At 44.4% G+C, this 15,284-nt stretch overlaps 1 protein-coding gene across 4 annotated transcripts in view; it reads left to right on the forward strand.

Annotated features, from left to right (window-relative positions):
- The window catches only part of Wdr59 (WD repeat domain 59), a 73,792-nt gene that overhangs the window by 41,139 nt on the left and 17,369 nt on the right, over window positions 1-15,284 (forward strand). For 2 of the 4 annotated variants that reach the window (XM_060391950.1, XM_021632517.2), the window contains exons 16-20: window positions 109-265; window positions 1,012-1,081; window positions 4,550-4,703; window positions 8,637-8,693; window positions 14,371-14,504. In XM_060391950.1, the coding sequence (XP_060247933.1) occupies window positions 109-265; window positions 1,012-1,081; window positions 4,550-4,703; window positions 8,637-8,693; window positions 14,371-14,504 (572 nt within the window). The remainder of the gene's footprint in view (window positions 1-108; window positions 266-1,011; window positions 1,082-4,549; window positions 4,704-8,636; window positions 8,694-14,370; window positions 14,505-15,284) is intronic. The other 2 variants (XM_021632518.2, XM_021632519.2) reach the window with 1 other exon arrangement.

The raw sequence follows: 15,284 nt of genomic DNA on the forward strand, positions 1-15,284 counted from the left end.
TGCTTCTAACCCCCGAGACCCTGGTTCCCTTTGTGGTGCTGCACCATTGTGTTATAATCCAACCTAACACTGGGCTGTGGGTTCTAGTGTGCTTATCTTTGATTTCAGAACCAAGAGGACAGTGCTTCCAGCAACCCATTTGCACTCCCAAACTCTGTGACACCGCCCTTACCAACATTTGCACGAGTGACCACTGCCTATGGCTCCTACCAGGATGCCAATATTCCCTTTCCTAGGACCTCTGGGGCCAGGTTCTGTGGAGCAGGTTGGTCTCTTTGTTGTCCTAACTCTTAACTCTGAAAGGATGTAGCTAAGAAAGGCTTGTATTCTGCATAATTATCAGAAAATGTTTGTTTTTAACTTTTCAAGAACTCAAAACAACGGTATAATGCTAAGTTGGTATCTGTGAACATAGCCTAAGGATGGCTACAAGGGTTCTAGAGATGGTGCAGCCACACAGAGCACCATCATGTCCAGCAGCTCACAGGCACCTGGACACACAATAGCATACACACAGAGAGACACATACACATAAGTAAAATAAATCTTTGTAAAAAGGAATGTTTGACACAATTGAAGTCTTAACTGTTTCAGTCCTGATGACCCTGAATTTGTAAATTTGTATCTACTTAGACCCCAATTCTTTCACCTCTCCTGGATCTTACAGATTTTCATCTTTGTTCCTTTTAAAGATCAGTATAGTCACAAGCCTTGGCAATTTATGGAGATGTGCCTTAGGTTTTCTGAAATAGAGAAAAAAGACTGCCTGTCTGGTGGTAAGAATACTTAGTTTGTGCCCACATTCAACCCCTAGTGCTACCAATATATATATGGTACAATTATTAATCCAGGCATGGAGGCTCATGCTTTAATCCCAGTACTTCGAATGCTGAGGCTGGAGGCTTACCTCATGAGACCCTGTCTGAAGGAACAAGAAGATTGCCCAGTCCTGCCATGGAGTTCTCCTGTCCAGCTCACTGACAGCCCATGCTCACGTGTCTCATCTTCCAGGTTACCTGGTGTACTTCACAAGGCCCATGACCATGCATCGAGCAGTTTCTCCAACAGAGCCCACTCCTAGGTGAGTCTTCCTTTGCACCTCTGGGCTTCTCTTTGCAAAGTTTAGTTTGGGTCTTAAATTTTTCTTATAAGATCCCTTCTTCAAAGACTGAGGTTTGGGCTGGAGATATGACTCAGTGGTTAAGAGCACTGTCTGTTTTTCCAGAGGTCCTGAGTTCAATTCCCAGCAACCACATGGTGGCTCACAACCATCTATAATGAGGTCTGGTGCCCTCTTTTGGTGTGTATGCACACATGCAGGCAGAACACTGTATAAATAATAAATCTTAAAAAAAAGACTGGGGTTCATTAACTCATTTCTACTGTACAGTTAATCTCAAAGCATTTGGAAGACAGATTAATGAAAGCAGCTGTGAAGGCAAATTTGGGCTGGGATGTAAGCAGAGCATAAACAAAGGCCTGGGTCCCATTCCTGAGACTAGGAGGGAAAAGGGGGAAATTTTTTAAAAATGTGTTTTACTCCCATTGCTAAATTTCTCCTTAATTTTATTATTTAATATTAATCTGAAATTAGAAATGTCATCTATAGTCAAACAACACTAAATAGGCCACTTCTAAAATCAGGATGTATAATTTTTAAAGCTGTGTGTTGGAAAAACACTAAAGTTTTAAATTAAAATCTCAAAGCCCTGTCTCTTTCTCCCTGTGCTGGGAGAGCCACTGCTACAGCAGAGCAGGGTCTTAGCCTCACCACTATTTGTAAGCTTTTCTGATGGACAAGCTTTTCAGACAGGGTGCAAACTTCAGAGCCAAATTACCCGAGTCTCCATTTTGGCCCATTGATTCTTTGACTGTAGACAGTTTATCTAAACCATTTTATTTTATTTTTTTTAGCAGTCACCTGGGAAGATCTTTAGTTGCCAGGAAAGTTCAATCATTGGTCCCCATAACGACAGTGACAGTGTACAGGCTGTTTGCTGCTGAGACTTCTCCCTGGTGTCTTAGACTTTAACAGTGTACAGTAGACTTGTGGTTCTTTGGTCTGATGACCAAGGTAACTTGTAAATCTCCCTGCTAGAAACACAGTGTTGTATGCAATATGCCGCAAGGACTGCCTACCAGGTCGGCAAGATGACTCGGTGGGTAAAGGTACTTGCCACAAAGTCTGATGATCTGAGTGTGATGCCAGGGACCCACACAGTAGAAGGAGAGAATCCATGCCCTTAACTCGTCATCTGACCTCCACATACATGTGGTGGCTTGTGACCCTCCTCCCAGAAAAAAATATAATACGTTTTTTTAAAAGAAAGGATTGAATGCCACATGTGAGTGGACACCATTGCTTGAGAGGGAGGTTGCCAGGTTCAGCACTAGTGCAGGCAGGTGAACCTCAATGCGTAAGAACTGAGGCTAAATTCCCAGGGGCCCTGACTCCTACTCTCAGAGGGAAACCATGAGTTTGCTCTTGACTTGGGAGCCCATGTTGTAGTGGGGACATTTTCCAGCTAGCGGTCTTTCAGTGAGGTAGAATCGGCAGTGTGAAAGCCTGGAGTTGAGTGCTCAGTGGCCAGCACTCAGAGCAAGACACTGTCCTGACCTGTAAAAGCTCTTGGTCCCTTTGCCAAGCCCCAGGGGAAGCCACTGTCCTGACGTCTGTCACCCTGTTTTAGTTTTGTCTATTTTTAAACTTCATTGAGTTAGAATCATGCAGCATGAGCTGTTTTGTGTCTGGCTTACTTCATTCAAGTTAATGCTATTAAACTTGATTTGAGTGGCTGCGCGGATCAATAATCATGGTACGGACATAACACAGGCTGATTCACTCTCTTGTTGATGGGTACTTGGATCATTTCCTGCTCGGGGCTGTTAAGAGTAAAACAAAATATACAAGCCTTTTCCCCTCATAGATATACTAATTTCTTGGCCCAAAGAGTGGAACTGCCGAGTCATAGGAGAGGCATGTGTTTAACTTTGAGAAAGTTTTGGCCCAGTGGCGAGGGCATCTTGTCCTTTCAGCGAAGGTTCAGAGGAGTGATTACTGTACACCCCCTCTCTGTCTTGCCTCTCTGTTGGACGTCTGTCACTGTGGTGGGTGGGTATCTTGTCTTGTCGCTTTAATTTGCATTCCCATGATGATGACTAATGCTGAGAGCAGCTTCTGTGTGCGTGTTGACCATTTGGGCACCTCCCTGGATGGCGCGCCTGTTCAAGTACATAGTGCGTCACTTGCTCGGGGAAGCTCTCTGTTTTGACTGCAGATCTTTTGCTGGGCATATGCATTGACTCCTTCCTAATCTATGGCTGGTTTTTCCCCCCCTCCTTAATCATGTTCAGTGAACATGGTTTTCAATTTCGATATTGTCTAATTCATCATTTTTTTAATTTTATGGTTAGTGATTTTTGTATTGTATCAAAAAGAAAAAAGAAACCTCAATCTCTGTCAAGGTCACAAAAATGCCCTTCTGCATCTTTTTCTGAGAGTTTGTAAATTCCTTGTTTAAGGTCATTGGTCCATTTCGGTCTCTTTGGTGTTTATGATGTGCGGTAAGGGTGAACATTTGTTTTATGCAGCCGGATTTCCTTTGTGGATGAAAATTGGTTGTCAGTTATTCTGTTATTCTGTTAGTCCTTTTTTTTTTTTTTTTTTTTTTTTGAGACAGGGTTTCTCTGTATACCCTGGCTGTCCTGGACTCTCTTTGTAAACCAGGCTGGCCTTGAACCTGCCTACCTCTGCCTTCCTTAGTGCTGGGAGCACAGGCGTGTGCCACCACACGCCCAGCTCCTGGTTATTCTTTTGATCTATTTGCTTCTCATTACTCAGAATGTAACCTTCTATGGTAAGTCTTGAAATTTGGAGGTCTAAGTTCTCAGAGGTTATTCTTTGTAGTTTTTGGTTGGCTGTTCTAGCCCTTTGCGCCTCCATAAAATTTCATCAGCATGTTAGTTTCTACAATGACTGCTCATGTTTTGATTGGAATTACACTGACTCTTTTTTTCAGTTGAGAGAAATCTGATGTTTTAACAGTGTAGAATTTTGTCATTTCCTGGTATGGTACGTCTTTCCATTGTTATGTATCTGCTTTAATGACTCTTAGGAATATTTTGTTTTTTTCAGTACATATTTTTTCATTATATTTGTTCCTAAGTCATTAAACTTTTTGTTTTTGAGACAGGGCTCTCCTCAAACTGCCCTGAATTTTCAAATGATCTTTACATTTATTTGTGTATGTGTGTGTGCACACATGTGTTTTTTATCAGCTGAGCCATCTTGTGGCTCTCAAATGATTATTCCTAGTATCAAAAACACATTAGGGTTTTGCAGGTTAGCCTTGTATCTAAAGCTGCTAATGAGGTCTGATAGTTTGAAAAGTCCTCTGAATTTTCTGTATGGACAGTCAGGGAACAGTCTGCAGTTTTCAGCTCTACAAGTCTTCACTGTTTTTGTTTCTTTGTCCGGATTCCTTTTCTTCCCACGGCCTTGTTCCCAGTGTCGAAAACAGCCCATATGGATAATTCTCTTCAACCACAGGTCTCTGTCAGCCCTCTCTGCTTATCACACTGGCTTGATTGCACCAATGAAGATTCGCACTGAGGCCCCTGGGAACCTGCGTTTGTACAGCGGGAGCCCAACCCGCAGCGAGAAAGAGCAGGTCTCCATCAGCTCCTTCTACTACAAGGAACGGGTACGTGTCTGCGCCGTTGCCTCGTATTCTTACCCCTTCTGGGTTCCGGTTTCCTGTCCTTGGTGTGCCACGCACAGTAGTTAAGTCAGCGGTCCTTTGGTAGTCTTTCCCTTTCAAAAAAAGGCCGTGGCTCTGTTGCTTTGTGTTGGTTTGAACCACTGTAAATGATGGGGTGGAAGGTTAGTTCTTATACTATGAAGAATACACTTCACTCCCCACTGAAAACCTGCCCTGGGAAGCCCCACGAGTGGAATTGATTCCCTATTTTATGTAGAAGAATTTAACTTTGGGCTTCCCATGATGCTCCTGTGCCTGTCAACACACTGAGAGTTGTTTCCTCTGGAGATCTTGGAGTTGGAACTTTGTAGTTGTGGGTGTAAAGTTGATCCCTAGGAGATTTTCCATTTCTCCTTAAGCCTACCCTTAAAGTCTCATTTGAATGGAACAGCTAGTACAAAAATTACCTGAACTTGCGCCCCATCCCCCTTTTTAAGATAGGGTTTCACTATGTAACCTTGGTTGGGTTGGCTTGGAACTCATAGTGATCCACTGGCCTCTGCTTCCTGAGTGCTGGGATTAAAGGTGTGGGCCACCATGCCCAGATTTTCTGGTGTTCTTAAGGAATGCAATGACCCTAAAGTACTTATTGTTGAGCTGGCAGGAACCCACAGAACCAGGGAATGCCTGGAAGTCTCTGTGTGGTCAGGCTGATAACCTCGTATCAATACTGACAGTATGAACAGTCGGTGTTTCTGCTGACCTACTGCCCAAACTCGGTCCTTAGGAATCCTTCAAGGGGGGCTGGAGAGATGGCTCAGAGGTTAAGAACACTGGCTTCTCTTCTTAAAGGTCCTGAGTTCAATTCCCATCAACCACATGGTGGCTCACAACCATCTATAACGAGATCTGATGCCCCCTCTTCTGGCAGGCAGAACATTGTATACATAATAAATAAAATAAATCTTTAAAAATGAAAAAATCCTTCAAGGGGGGTGGTAAGATGGCTCAGCAATTAAGAGCACTCACTGGCTGCTCTTCCAAAGGTCCTGCGTTCAATTCCCAGCAATCACATGGTGGTTCACAGTGCCCTCTTCTGGTATGTAGGTGTACATGCAGACTGAACACTGCTAAATTAAAAAATAAAATAAAACATTAAAAAATCCTTCATAGTTTCCCATAAAACGGTAATAACAACTGTCAGTAATTAAAGTCTGCCTTAAAAATGGAATCATTTAACATAAAAAAGTAGTTTTTCTATCAAGTATTGCAATTGTCTTCATATGTGTGGCAGTGGAGTCTGCCTCCAGCTCCCACTGATGGCTGACCAGCGCTGACTGAGCCTAGTCTCAGGGTTTACGTGGCTGAAATCAGGGGCAGCAGCTGGTATTTGGAGCTAGACTAATCTTGGGCAAAGCCATCTAGCCAAACAGGAATATGGTTCTAGCTGCCTTTGTGCCTACCTTCAGCTCCCGACACTCCCTCTCCCCGTCTCCCTGAGAGAGTTCTGTTCCTCAGGCTGTCACAGACCTCTGTCAAGCACCCACAAACCTGTATCTCCCTTAAGTCATTTGTATTAAAAAACATTAGTTTCTAGCTGGGCGGTGGTGGCAGCTTGCGCCTTTAATCTCAGCACTCAGGAGACAGAGGCAAGTAGATCTCTGTGAATTCAGAGATGCCAGCCTGGGCTACAGAGTGAGTTCGAGGACAGCCAAGGACATGCAAAGAAACCCTGTCTCGAAAACCAAAACCAAAAATTAGTTTCTTTCCCCCTTTTTCTGAAAGGCAGCTGTTAACTGGGTTGGTGCATTTAGTTGGCATAAGAGCCATGTAAACTTAAAGTTAGGTAAATGAGGGTTTTACTCAGGACAGTTTGAAGAGATCCCTGAGTTAGAGACAATCCTGATTGCCCCTTTGATCCATGTCACGTGCTACCACCCATGCTTGCAATTTGATTGGCTGCAATAGACTGACCTACATATTTGACCTTGTGCTCATATAAAGCCCACCTGTAGTCAGAGTGCCTGTGGCTCCAAGACTGGGGCATCAGTGATGCCGGCATTCGTGGGTACAGTGGTCTGGCCACTTTAACCACCAACACTGTGTTCCTGAAGAGGTACCAAGACAGCACAGGTGGGTCATCCCATCAGTTAGGGAGGACTGTGAGATTTCAGGGTGGAGCAGTTCCGAGGGCGCTGCTTCTCCCCAGGAAGTGGCTGTTCTAAGAGTCTGCTCTGACATAGAAAGTAGGCTTTAAGGTTTATTTTACATAGCAACCAAATAAAATGGGGAACACTTTTTTTTTTTTAAATCACAGTGCAGCAGGAAACCTTTGTGCCGATCTATACCCCATGCATAGTGGAGTTAGTTGGTCATGGATGTATAGTGTAGAGAATTATCATGCAGCCAAGTCAAGAAGCAGAACACTAAGACCTTCAGGAACCCTGGGGGCGGGGGAGACGCTTTAAAGAACAGCATATAATAATCATGGAGGGGAACTGTGGGCACTTGTTTATATTTGGCCACTGTGATCTAAAAGTCTCACGTGGCTCCATGTATTTAAGGTGCTGAAAACAAATGTCAGTTGTTTTATGATGAATTTGAAATAAACTTATCTCTCTCTGAGGCTTGTTCATGCATTATCCTGTTTAAATAGAGCAGAGCAACTAAAGAAATGGAAGCCCCCATGCTCTCTTCCACAGGGACCCTGGTCCTCCATTCACAGGTCAATAATTCTTGAGGACTGTTTTCTCTTCAGGGAGAAATGCTTTTATTTTATTACTTCTGGTCTGGAAATGTTTCCAGCTAACTGGAATTTTGTGTGTCCACATTTTTCTTCTGTGTACTTTTATATCCTTTTAGATTTCAGCCCCTGAGAGCACTAAGTGAGAGAGGGAGAGGACTAAGATGGGCCTGCATTGAGGCCTAGCAATGAAGAATTACAGTGAGATTGTAGAGCCTCCTGCAGCTGCCTGGAGACTGTGGTTTTTGTCTCTTGTGTTTTTAATCTGCCCCACTTAGGTTGAATTTATATTCACCCAGTGTTCCCTAGATGAAATTACAAGGTTTGCTTCTAAAAACTTAAGTGTGATTGACCTAAAGACCTGTCAAGTCTCATATAGGTCAGAAAGCACAGATAGTCACAAGGGCATATTTGGCAAATAGGCCAATGATTACCAGCTAAAGAAATAGTGTTTATTCTGGAACTTCTTATAAATATGGAGCATTGGCTGGCAGGCATTTTTTTTCTTTTTCAGATTTTGTAGCCTCTCATCTCTGCTTCAGTTTATGTTATTAAAATAGCTCTGATGTAAGTAACTGGAGAGGTCTTTAAGTTAATATCCATGATCAGTGTGGTGTACTGCCTGCCCCACACCAGACCCTCCAGGCTAGCTGGAGTGACCAGAGAGTGCTCCTCCTCAGCTTAGCTCCTCTCTCCCCCTGGCATTCTTGAGAACATAGTTTGGCAGCCTCGGTACTGAGACATTCAGTGCCTCCCCAGCCATGCTGGGGACTGAGCCTGGCAGGAACAGCACTGTGCTCTGCTGTGTTCTTCACACCTGTGAGGAGAAAGAGCGTGCTTTACTTGTTTCTCCTTGCAGCGAGACCTTAGCCCCATCAGAGTCCCTCATACCTTCCTCAGGGTTCCTTTGTCAGAGCTGTGTTGACATCAGCCTCCTTGTATCCTGGACAGTGACTAAAGAGCAATACAACTGAAGCTGGGCTAGAGGCAGGTGGGCTGGGGGAGGGGAGGGGCACAGGCACTGCTGTGCATAGGTTCAGCTTCTCAGTCCCCTCCCAGTTGCCATTTTGCAGCACATATATCTCTTAACTCCATCAGATGTGGAGGAAACTTTCATTTTATTCTATATTTTTCCCTTTTAATTTTCTTGGTGTTTTTCTTCCTCTTCCTGGGTGTAACGTTTTCACGCACAGATGTCTCCTCGCTCTGCCCGGCGACGTTGGTCCATACAAGCAATTAACGACTTCCCGGTACTGTGCGCTGTGCAAATGCTCTCCTTGACTAATCCTGTCTCTACCAAAGGCCCAAGAATAAAGTGCCACCTGCCTGGCTTTGAGGAACCTGAATGACAGGCTGGCTGGTGTTCAGGACCAGCAACAATAAATTTTTCCCCCTGGGGAAGCAGGCACCAAGGACCGCCTCCTTGCCAGTCATGATATTTCAAATGGGTAAACACTTAAGGTTCACTAATGGGCTTCTTTGCAAATGAAACTCACTACTGGAGTCTTGGAAGGGACCCTGATCAAATGGCTTCCCACCTGGAACACTTCTGCAAATTGCATGGAGCTTTCAAAAAACCTCCCGTTGGCATGGGGGGAGCAGAGGAAGATAGAAGAGGCTTTTGCCGTTTAGTCTGTTTTTATAGTCTCGGTCTGATTCAGAGAAGGAAGTACCTATTTGCTTCACTGGCATGCTACACGAGCTGGCTTTATCCTTTGGGTATTTTCTGGAACAAATTTTTCTTCTTTCCATTGGTATTTTGCATTCATACTAAAATTTGCTATGGACATCCTGTGTTCCTTCCTCCCTTTCCTATTCATTCCTATTGGCCATCTCCCCTCTTCTGTCTTCCTCTCCCGCCCCCTTCATGTTTCAGTAGTGCCAAGGCGTCCTCAAGGTAGCCTTGAGATCTTTTATTAATTTTGTTTTCTATAAAGAATGTTTAGAACAACAGATCAATATCCTTTTCTTATAAAAACCAGTTGAAACCAGGAGCCTGGAGTAGGGAGAACCACTGCTAACAGCTTGCAGGTAGAGCCGCCAGTATGGCCTCTTTTCCTCAGAAAGCTGCTTCCATCCGGCTCACTTGCTGAGTTCCACTGGTCTCCAGAAGCCCGTTTCCACCGCTCTTTAAATAGGAGCTCATTTGACTTCCTGCCCACTCTGCTGATTATGCATTGTTGATGGGGTTGCTGCGAAGCAGTTGGTGGCTTATTCTTGGGCTGTTTTTGCATTTAACCCATTTACTGGCATCGATGTTGCCTCCTGTTGTAGCAGTAACAGTAGTGGCGCAGTCACGAGCTGGCTAGTGGTTGTCATTTAGTGCTCCCTCCATCCGGCCCCTCCTACCCTGTCCTCTTTGCCATCCTCCACGACCTCCCAGGATGTTCTCGGGAGCATCCCAGAGCTCATCGTGAAATACCCTGTCTGCCTCGCTTCGTCTCTCCCTCAGTCTCCTCTCATACATCTGTGACAAAGGGCATTGTCTGTTGATGGAGGCCATAAAGGCCGAGAGTCCTTGCCTCTCATATTGCTGTACAGAAAGGAATCTACCTTGAGACCTATCAGGACAGGACTGAAGCAGTGTAGGACGGCCAGGGGCAGAGTTTTAGACTGTGGTGCTCTTCCCTGACCTGGACAGAATAACTGTACTTTAGCCTTGGATGTCTGTTCTCTACAAGCAGAGACTCTCAAGAGAAACCCAGTGATGCTACTTGACAGCTCTACAGATGGCAGAAAGCCCTCAAGTACCTGCAAGGTATTAAGGAGAAAGTTAGGTTTAGGGGAAGAAACATGGGGTAGGAATGTTTCTTATTACCCAAAGTTATAGGAAAATCCCTGAAAAAACTGTCTTCTCATCAGGGAGCAGCCAGGACCTAAGGCCCCAGCTAACATCTGTTTACAGATTTATCAAGTCTTCATTTAGGCAGCTTTGTTGTGTTTGAATTTCTAGACTTGGCCATCCGGAGGCACACTGAATGATCCCTGTAACCTGAAGGGGAGACATTAGAATTGGCACCCTACAAAACTAAAACAAACGAAAGAATAGCCACCACCATTTTGCCCCTGCAGGATTTTGAGCAGCGTTTTACAGTTATTCTTTGCTAAATCAAAACAAGCAAAGAAAAAACCCACAGAAGCAAAAACATTAGTGCTCTCCCGTAACTGTGCTTTGAATTTTATCTCCGGTGGCAGCTAAAATTAGGGTGACCTTATGTTGGGGAACCTCCTTCTAGTGCAGGCTGAGCCAGCTGTGAGGTTCTACAGTCATTTTGTAGACACCCAATACAGATCAGATGGAAACTCCTAGAAACTCGTTGTCTTGTGAAGTCCCAGGAAATACAGACCAATTTCCATAATTCAGTGAGGGATAATTGTAGAATTTTCTGAAGACCACTGCCTTTCTGTTTTCCAGGAATTGGCAGCTCACATCTATTTGTTTCTACTGATTCTGTAGCCCAAGTCTGCAAATGGGAGAAGAGTCTTAAGACATCTCTTTGGACTCTGGGTTTTCTTTTGTGTGCCTAATCCTAATAAACTCACAAAAGATCACATACATGCACAGGCACATACATAAATGAGGCACATTCTCAAGCCCAGCTTGAAACCCAACATCCTTGTCTGAATCTGGCTTGCCTCAGGGAAAACTGTGTTACTCTTCTCTTAAAACTAGAGACCCCCAAGAGGAATCCTGGTGCTGTTACTTAACATCTGTGCAAACAACAGAGACTTCTATAGTACCTGCAAGAGGTTAAGGACAAAACCAGGCCTTCAGCAAACTACCCTGGGTTAGCAGAAATGCACTCACAATGCTTGAGCAAAAAGTAACAGGAAATTAATTACAGAAGGATGTTTTAGGGTCAATATCAATAGAATCAAATGTCAATCTCCTTATGTACTGAAATTGATCTGCTGAAAGACAGACCAAACTATTTACACATTTTTCTGAGAGAGCTTAGTTAGGACTTAATTTTGATTAATTTTGGTTGATGAAAAGCAAGTTAGCAAAAATGGGCTGATCTGGAGCTGGGTATATGGCTTAGTTGGTAAAGTACTTGCCACAGAAGCATGAGGACCTGTGTTCTGATCCCTAGCACCAATGTAAAAGCCAGGCACAGTGACCAGGCCGGTGTCTGTAGCCCTAGCACTGGTAGTGGGCAGAGACAGGCTGGTGTCCAGCCGGTCTAGCCCAGTCTGTGAGCTCCAGGTTCTGTGAGAGACTCCACCCTCTCCCCTCCCCCCAAATGGTATAATTGAGGAAGACACCTGATGTTGACCTCTGACCTCCACACACACACATCACACACACACACACACACACACACACACACACACATGCACAGTAGCTTGATGGGCCTACTCAAACTTCAGTTTCATACCATGACCTTGTATAAGGTTCCCGTCTCCATTTACAAAATGGAGGCTATGCCTCTAATCCACGGAGCTGCAGGGAGGCGCCTCCCAGCTCTGCATGAACAGTCCAAGCAAGGAGTCACATGAGTTAAGAACAACAGGAAAGGCTTTAAATCCTAAGTCAAATATTGGGATGCTTGGACCTGTTCCATTATCTGTTGCCAAGTAGCTAGTCTCCTTGCAAATGAGCTGCTCCTGGCACTCGGGCCCTTCACATAATTGGTAATACGCTTTTGTTTGGTTTGCTTTCAAAGTCAGGAAAGCGTGGCTTTGAGTGTTCTCTAGAAACCAGCAGGCCCCATCCACCCTTCACGAGGCCTCCATTTGTTTCAATTGTATAATCAAATGAACTTTTGTGAGTTGCTAAACCGTTCAAGCAACTCTTACTGGGTTTTTTGTTTGTTTGTTTAGTTGGCTGTTTTTATTTTTGTTTTTTTTTTTTGGAGTACAGAGCCACAGTGACTTCATGTTCACGGTGTTTTAGAAGCCTTCTGTCCAACCCAGAAAATACACTAAATGGATCCTGTTCCCTTACGGATGGCATCTTTTGGGCATTCAAATTAAAAGGGAAGCTTTTTACATTTCGTGTGTATGTGGACGCATGTGCACATGAGAAAACGTGTCACATGTGATGTCAGAGGACCTGTGGGGGCCAGTTCTCCTTTCCACTAAATGGGTTCTGGGGATCAAACTCAGGTTGTCATGGTATCACCACCACTGACCTAGCTCACATACTGAGAATTTCTGTTTTTAAATACAGCATTCTAAATCTCATTTGAAGTAGTCAGTTGTTGAGGACCTGTGGACATAACAGTTTCTGGCTACGTAAGCATTTTGTGCTGCTCTGCAGGATAGCCATGTGCTAGGCAACCCCACACCCTGTCATGGCATTGAACGCTCCTGTCTTATCTCCATTTACACCACCTGGCTGCAGCTCCTTCCTCTAGGGGACCCCAATTAGATAAAAAGATAGTGGTTCTGGAGTGTGGGCACAGTTCTTTAAGAGATCATGGCATGTAGGAGACTGAATTCTCCCCCCTAATAACAGGTCAGCACACACCCCCTTTGAAGAATCAAGAAGAAACAAATAGTAACAGCTGTGATCAAATGGATCCCAGTCCATAGTGATAAATTATGATAAGCAATTTATAGATGTCTCAGCTAATCTACCTCACCTGCCTACCTGGAACCCAGGTGGCCCGAATTTACTAGGTCCCAAGACATATTGATTGGTATGGGAAGTAAATACAGTGGACACTTGGGACATCAGTAGCCAGAAATGCCTGGATTTTAGACATAGATAGATTCATGAAAGAGTGATTATACCAAAGTCACTAGTGGAAAAGTGACTGTTGGGTAATGGGAAAGGTGATGGTTCCTGACCACTTACATACATTTACAGCAATGGTTGCAGTTTTCAGTTTATACAGTTTGCATCCATGTCTTGTCATGGTACCTTAGTGACCCCATGAGACTGGATAACAGAAGAACTCAGCATTAGCCACAGGTTACCAATACTAAAGAAAGATTGACGCGTATGAGACTAAATCCACAGCAAATGTGTAACCAGGGTTAGACTGCCTAGGGCCATATTAGGCCAGAACACGGGTACCTTAGTTTCCTGGTGTCGAAGGGCAAGCCCCTTTTAGCTGCTCCTTATGCCTCCTTTGTTAATAAATGTGCTGCTCCCTTGCTTAGTCAAGTGACTTTGGTGACCTCCTTTTCGACTTTTGGAAATGAAATAGGATGTTGCTCCCATGATTGGCTGTCATTTTGAAGACACCAGCTGGGGCCACTCTCCGTTACTTTCTGTTTCCCAGGACAGTTCTCGTTTCACATGAGCAGATGCCTCACAGCCATTCCCTGGGACAGCTCTGGGAGCTGAAACACATGTCCATGGTCTCCTGTCTCCATACCCAGTTTCCCCAACTAAGTATCTTTGACCTTCAGAAATGATCACTTTTAGAAATAATTCTGGTCTGCTACAAAAACAAGGCAGTTCTTGTGCTACCAAGTTTCTGTGTCTTCATACATTAATGTCTGCAGAGGCCACACTGTCGTGTCTGAATTAAAATACCAACAAATCCCGTTGAAACTGTCTAAGAAGAAGAAAAAACTTTGAATCATTCCAGGCAAGAACTTTGAGCCTAGTACTGAACACCTTAAAGCCCTCCATCCCCATTTTTTGGGGATCTTTACTAACTTCTTTACCTGCTATTTTAAAAATTAATTAATTAATTAATTAATTCTGGCTTCCTGGTGTCTATTTTTGAGCACCTGCAGAACATAAATAGTCCTGTAGTAGGTGCTTGTTTTCCTCTTAGGGTCTTGGATCGAGAGCTCTGTACCATTTGTTATCCTTTTATTTCCTACAGATGCTGATTCATGTAATTGTGGGCATGATGTAATTTAAAGTCTCTGCAAATTACCAATGACCCAAATATTATGTACTCTGCAACTGTGGGTTTCCACTCTCCCAAGTCCCCATTAGTCACATCTTGTCATCTCCCCCAGAAATCAAGGAGGTGGAAAAGTAAGCGGGAAGGATCAGACACTGGCAATCGACCCATTAAGGCGGCCGGGAAGGTCATCATCCAGGATGTCTCTTGCCTCCTTCCCGTTCACAAGTCCCTGGGAGAGCTGTACATGTAAGTCTGTCTGAGATTACAGGTACACCAAGCTTGTCACTTAGGATCTGCAGATCTTCTTAAAGTTTGAGATGCTTTGGGGAAACTCAATGTGTTCGCTTTTTGTTGGTGCCCAACAGATTGTTACAAACTGCAGCCTCAGAGAGTACATATCTATCTGTCTGTCTGTCTAGTCTGTCTGTCAATCTATCTGCCTGTCCCTGTCTGTGTCTTTCTGTCTGTCTGTCTATCTATCTATCTATCTATCTATCTATCTATCTATCTATCTGAGACAGGGTTTCTCTGTATAGCCTTGACTGTCCTGGACTTGCTTTGTAGCCCAGGCTGGCCTAGAACTCACAAAGATCTGCCTGCCTCTGCCTCCCCGAGTGCTGGGGTTACAGGTGTGCACTACCGCACGCTGGTGAGTGTGCACTTATCACCTCACTATTTCTGTAGGTCAGGAACCTAACTTCAGTGGGCCCCTCCTTTCCCAGGATCTCATCTAACTGAAAGTACGACCTTGGCCCCACCACAGTCTCGTCAGTGCTCAGGGTCCAGCAGGCCAGTTTAGTTAGCTAAATTCAGACCCTCACAGCTATAGAGCACCTGGCATATTTCGTCTTTGAGACCAGCAGAGTGGACCACAGAACCGTCGTTTCTTTTGAAGGTCCTGTCTGACTTAGGCCGCATGGACTCTTGTGCCTTTTGACAGACTCCAGGTCAAGGGCTTAATAATATAATCATGAAAGTGATTTTCCAGGAATTCTGGCAGGGACCATCTGAGAACTCTGCTTCTCA

Source organism: Meriones unguiculatus, chromosome 10 (genome assembly GCF_030254825.1).
Source record: "Meriones unguiculatus strain TT.TT164.6M chromosome 10, Bangor_MerUng_6.1, whole genome shotgun sequence".
Lineage (NCBI taxonomy): Eukaryota > Metazoa > Chordata > Mammalia > Rodentia > Muridae > Meriones > Meriones unguiculatus.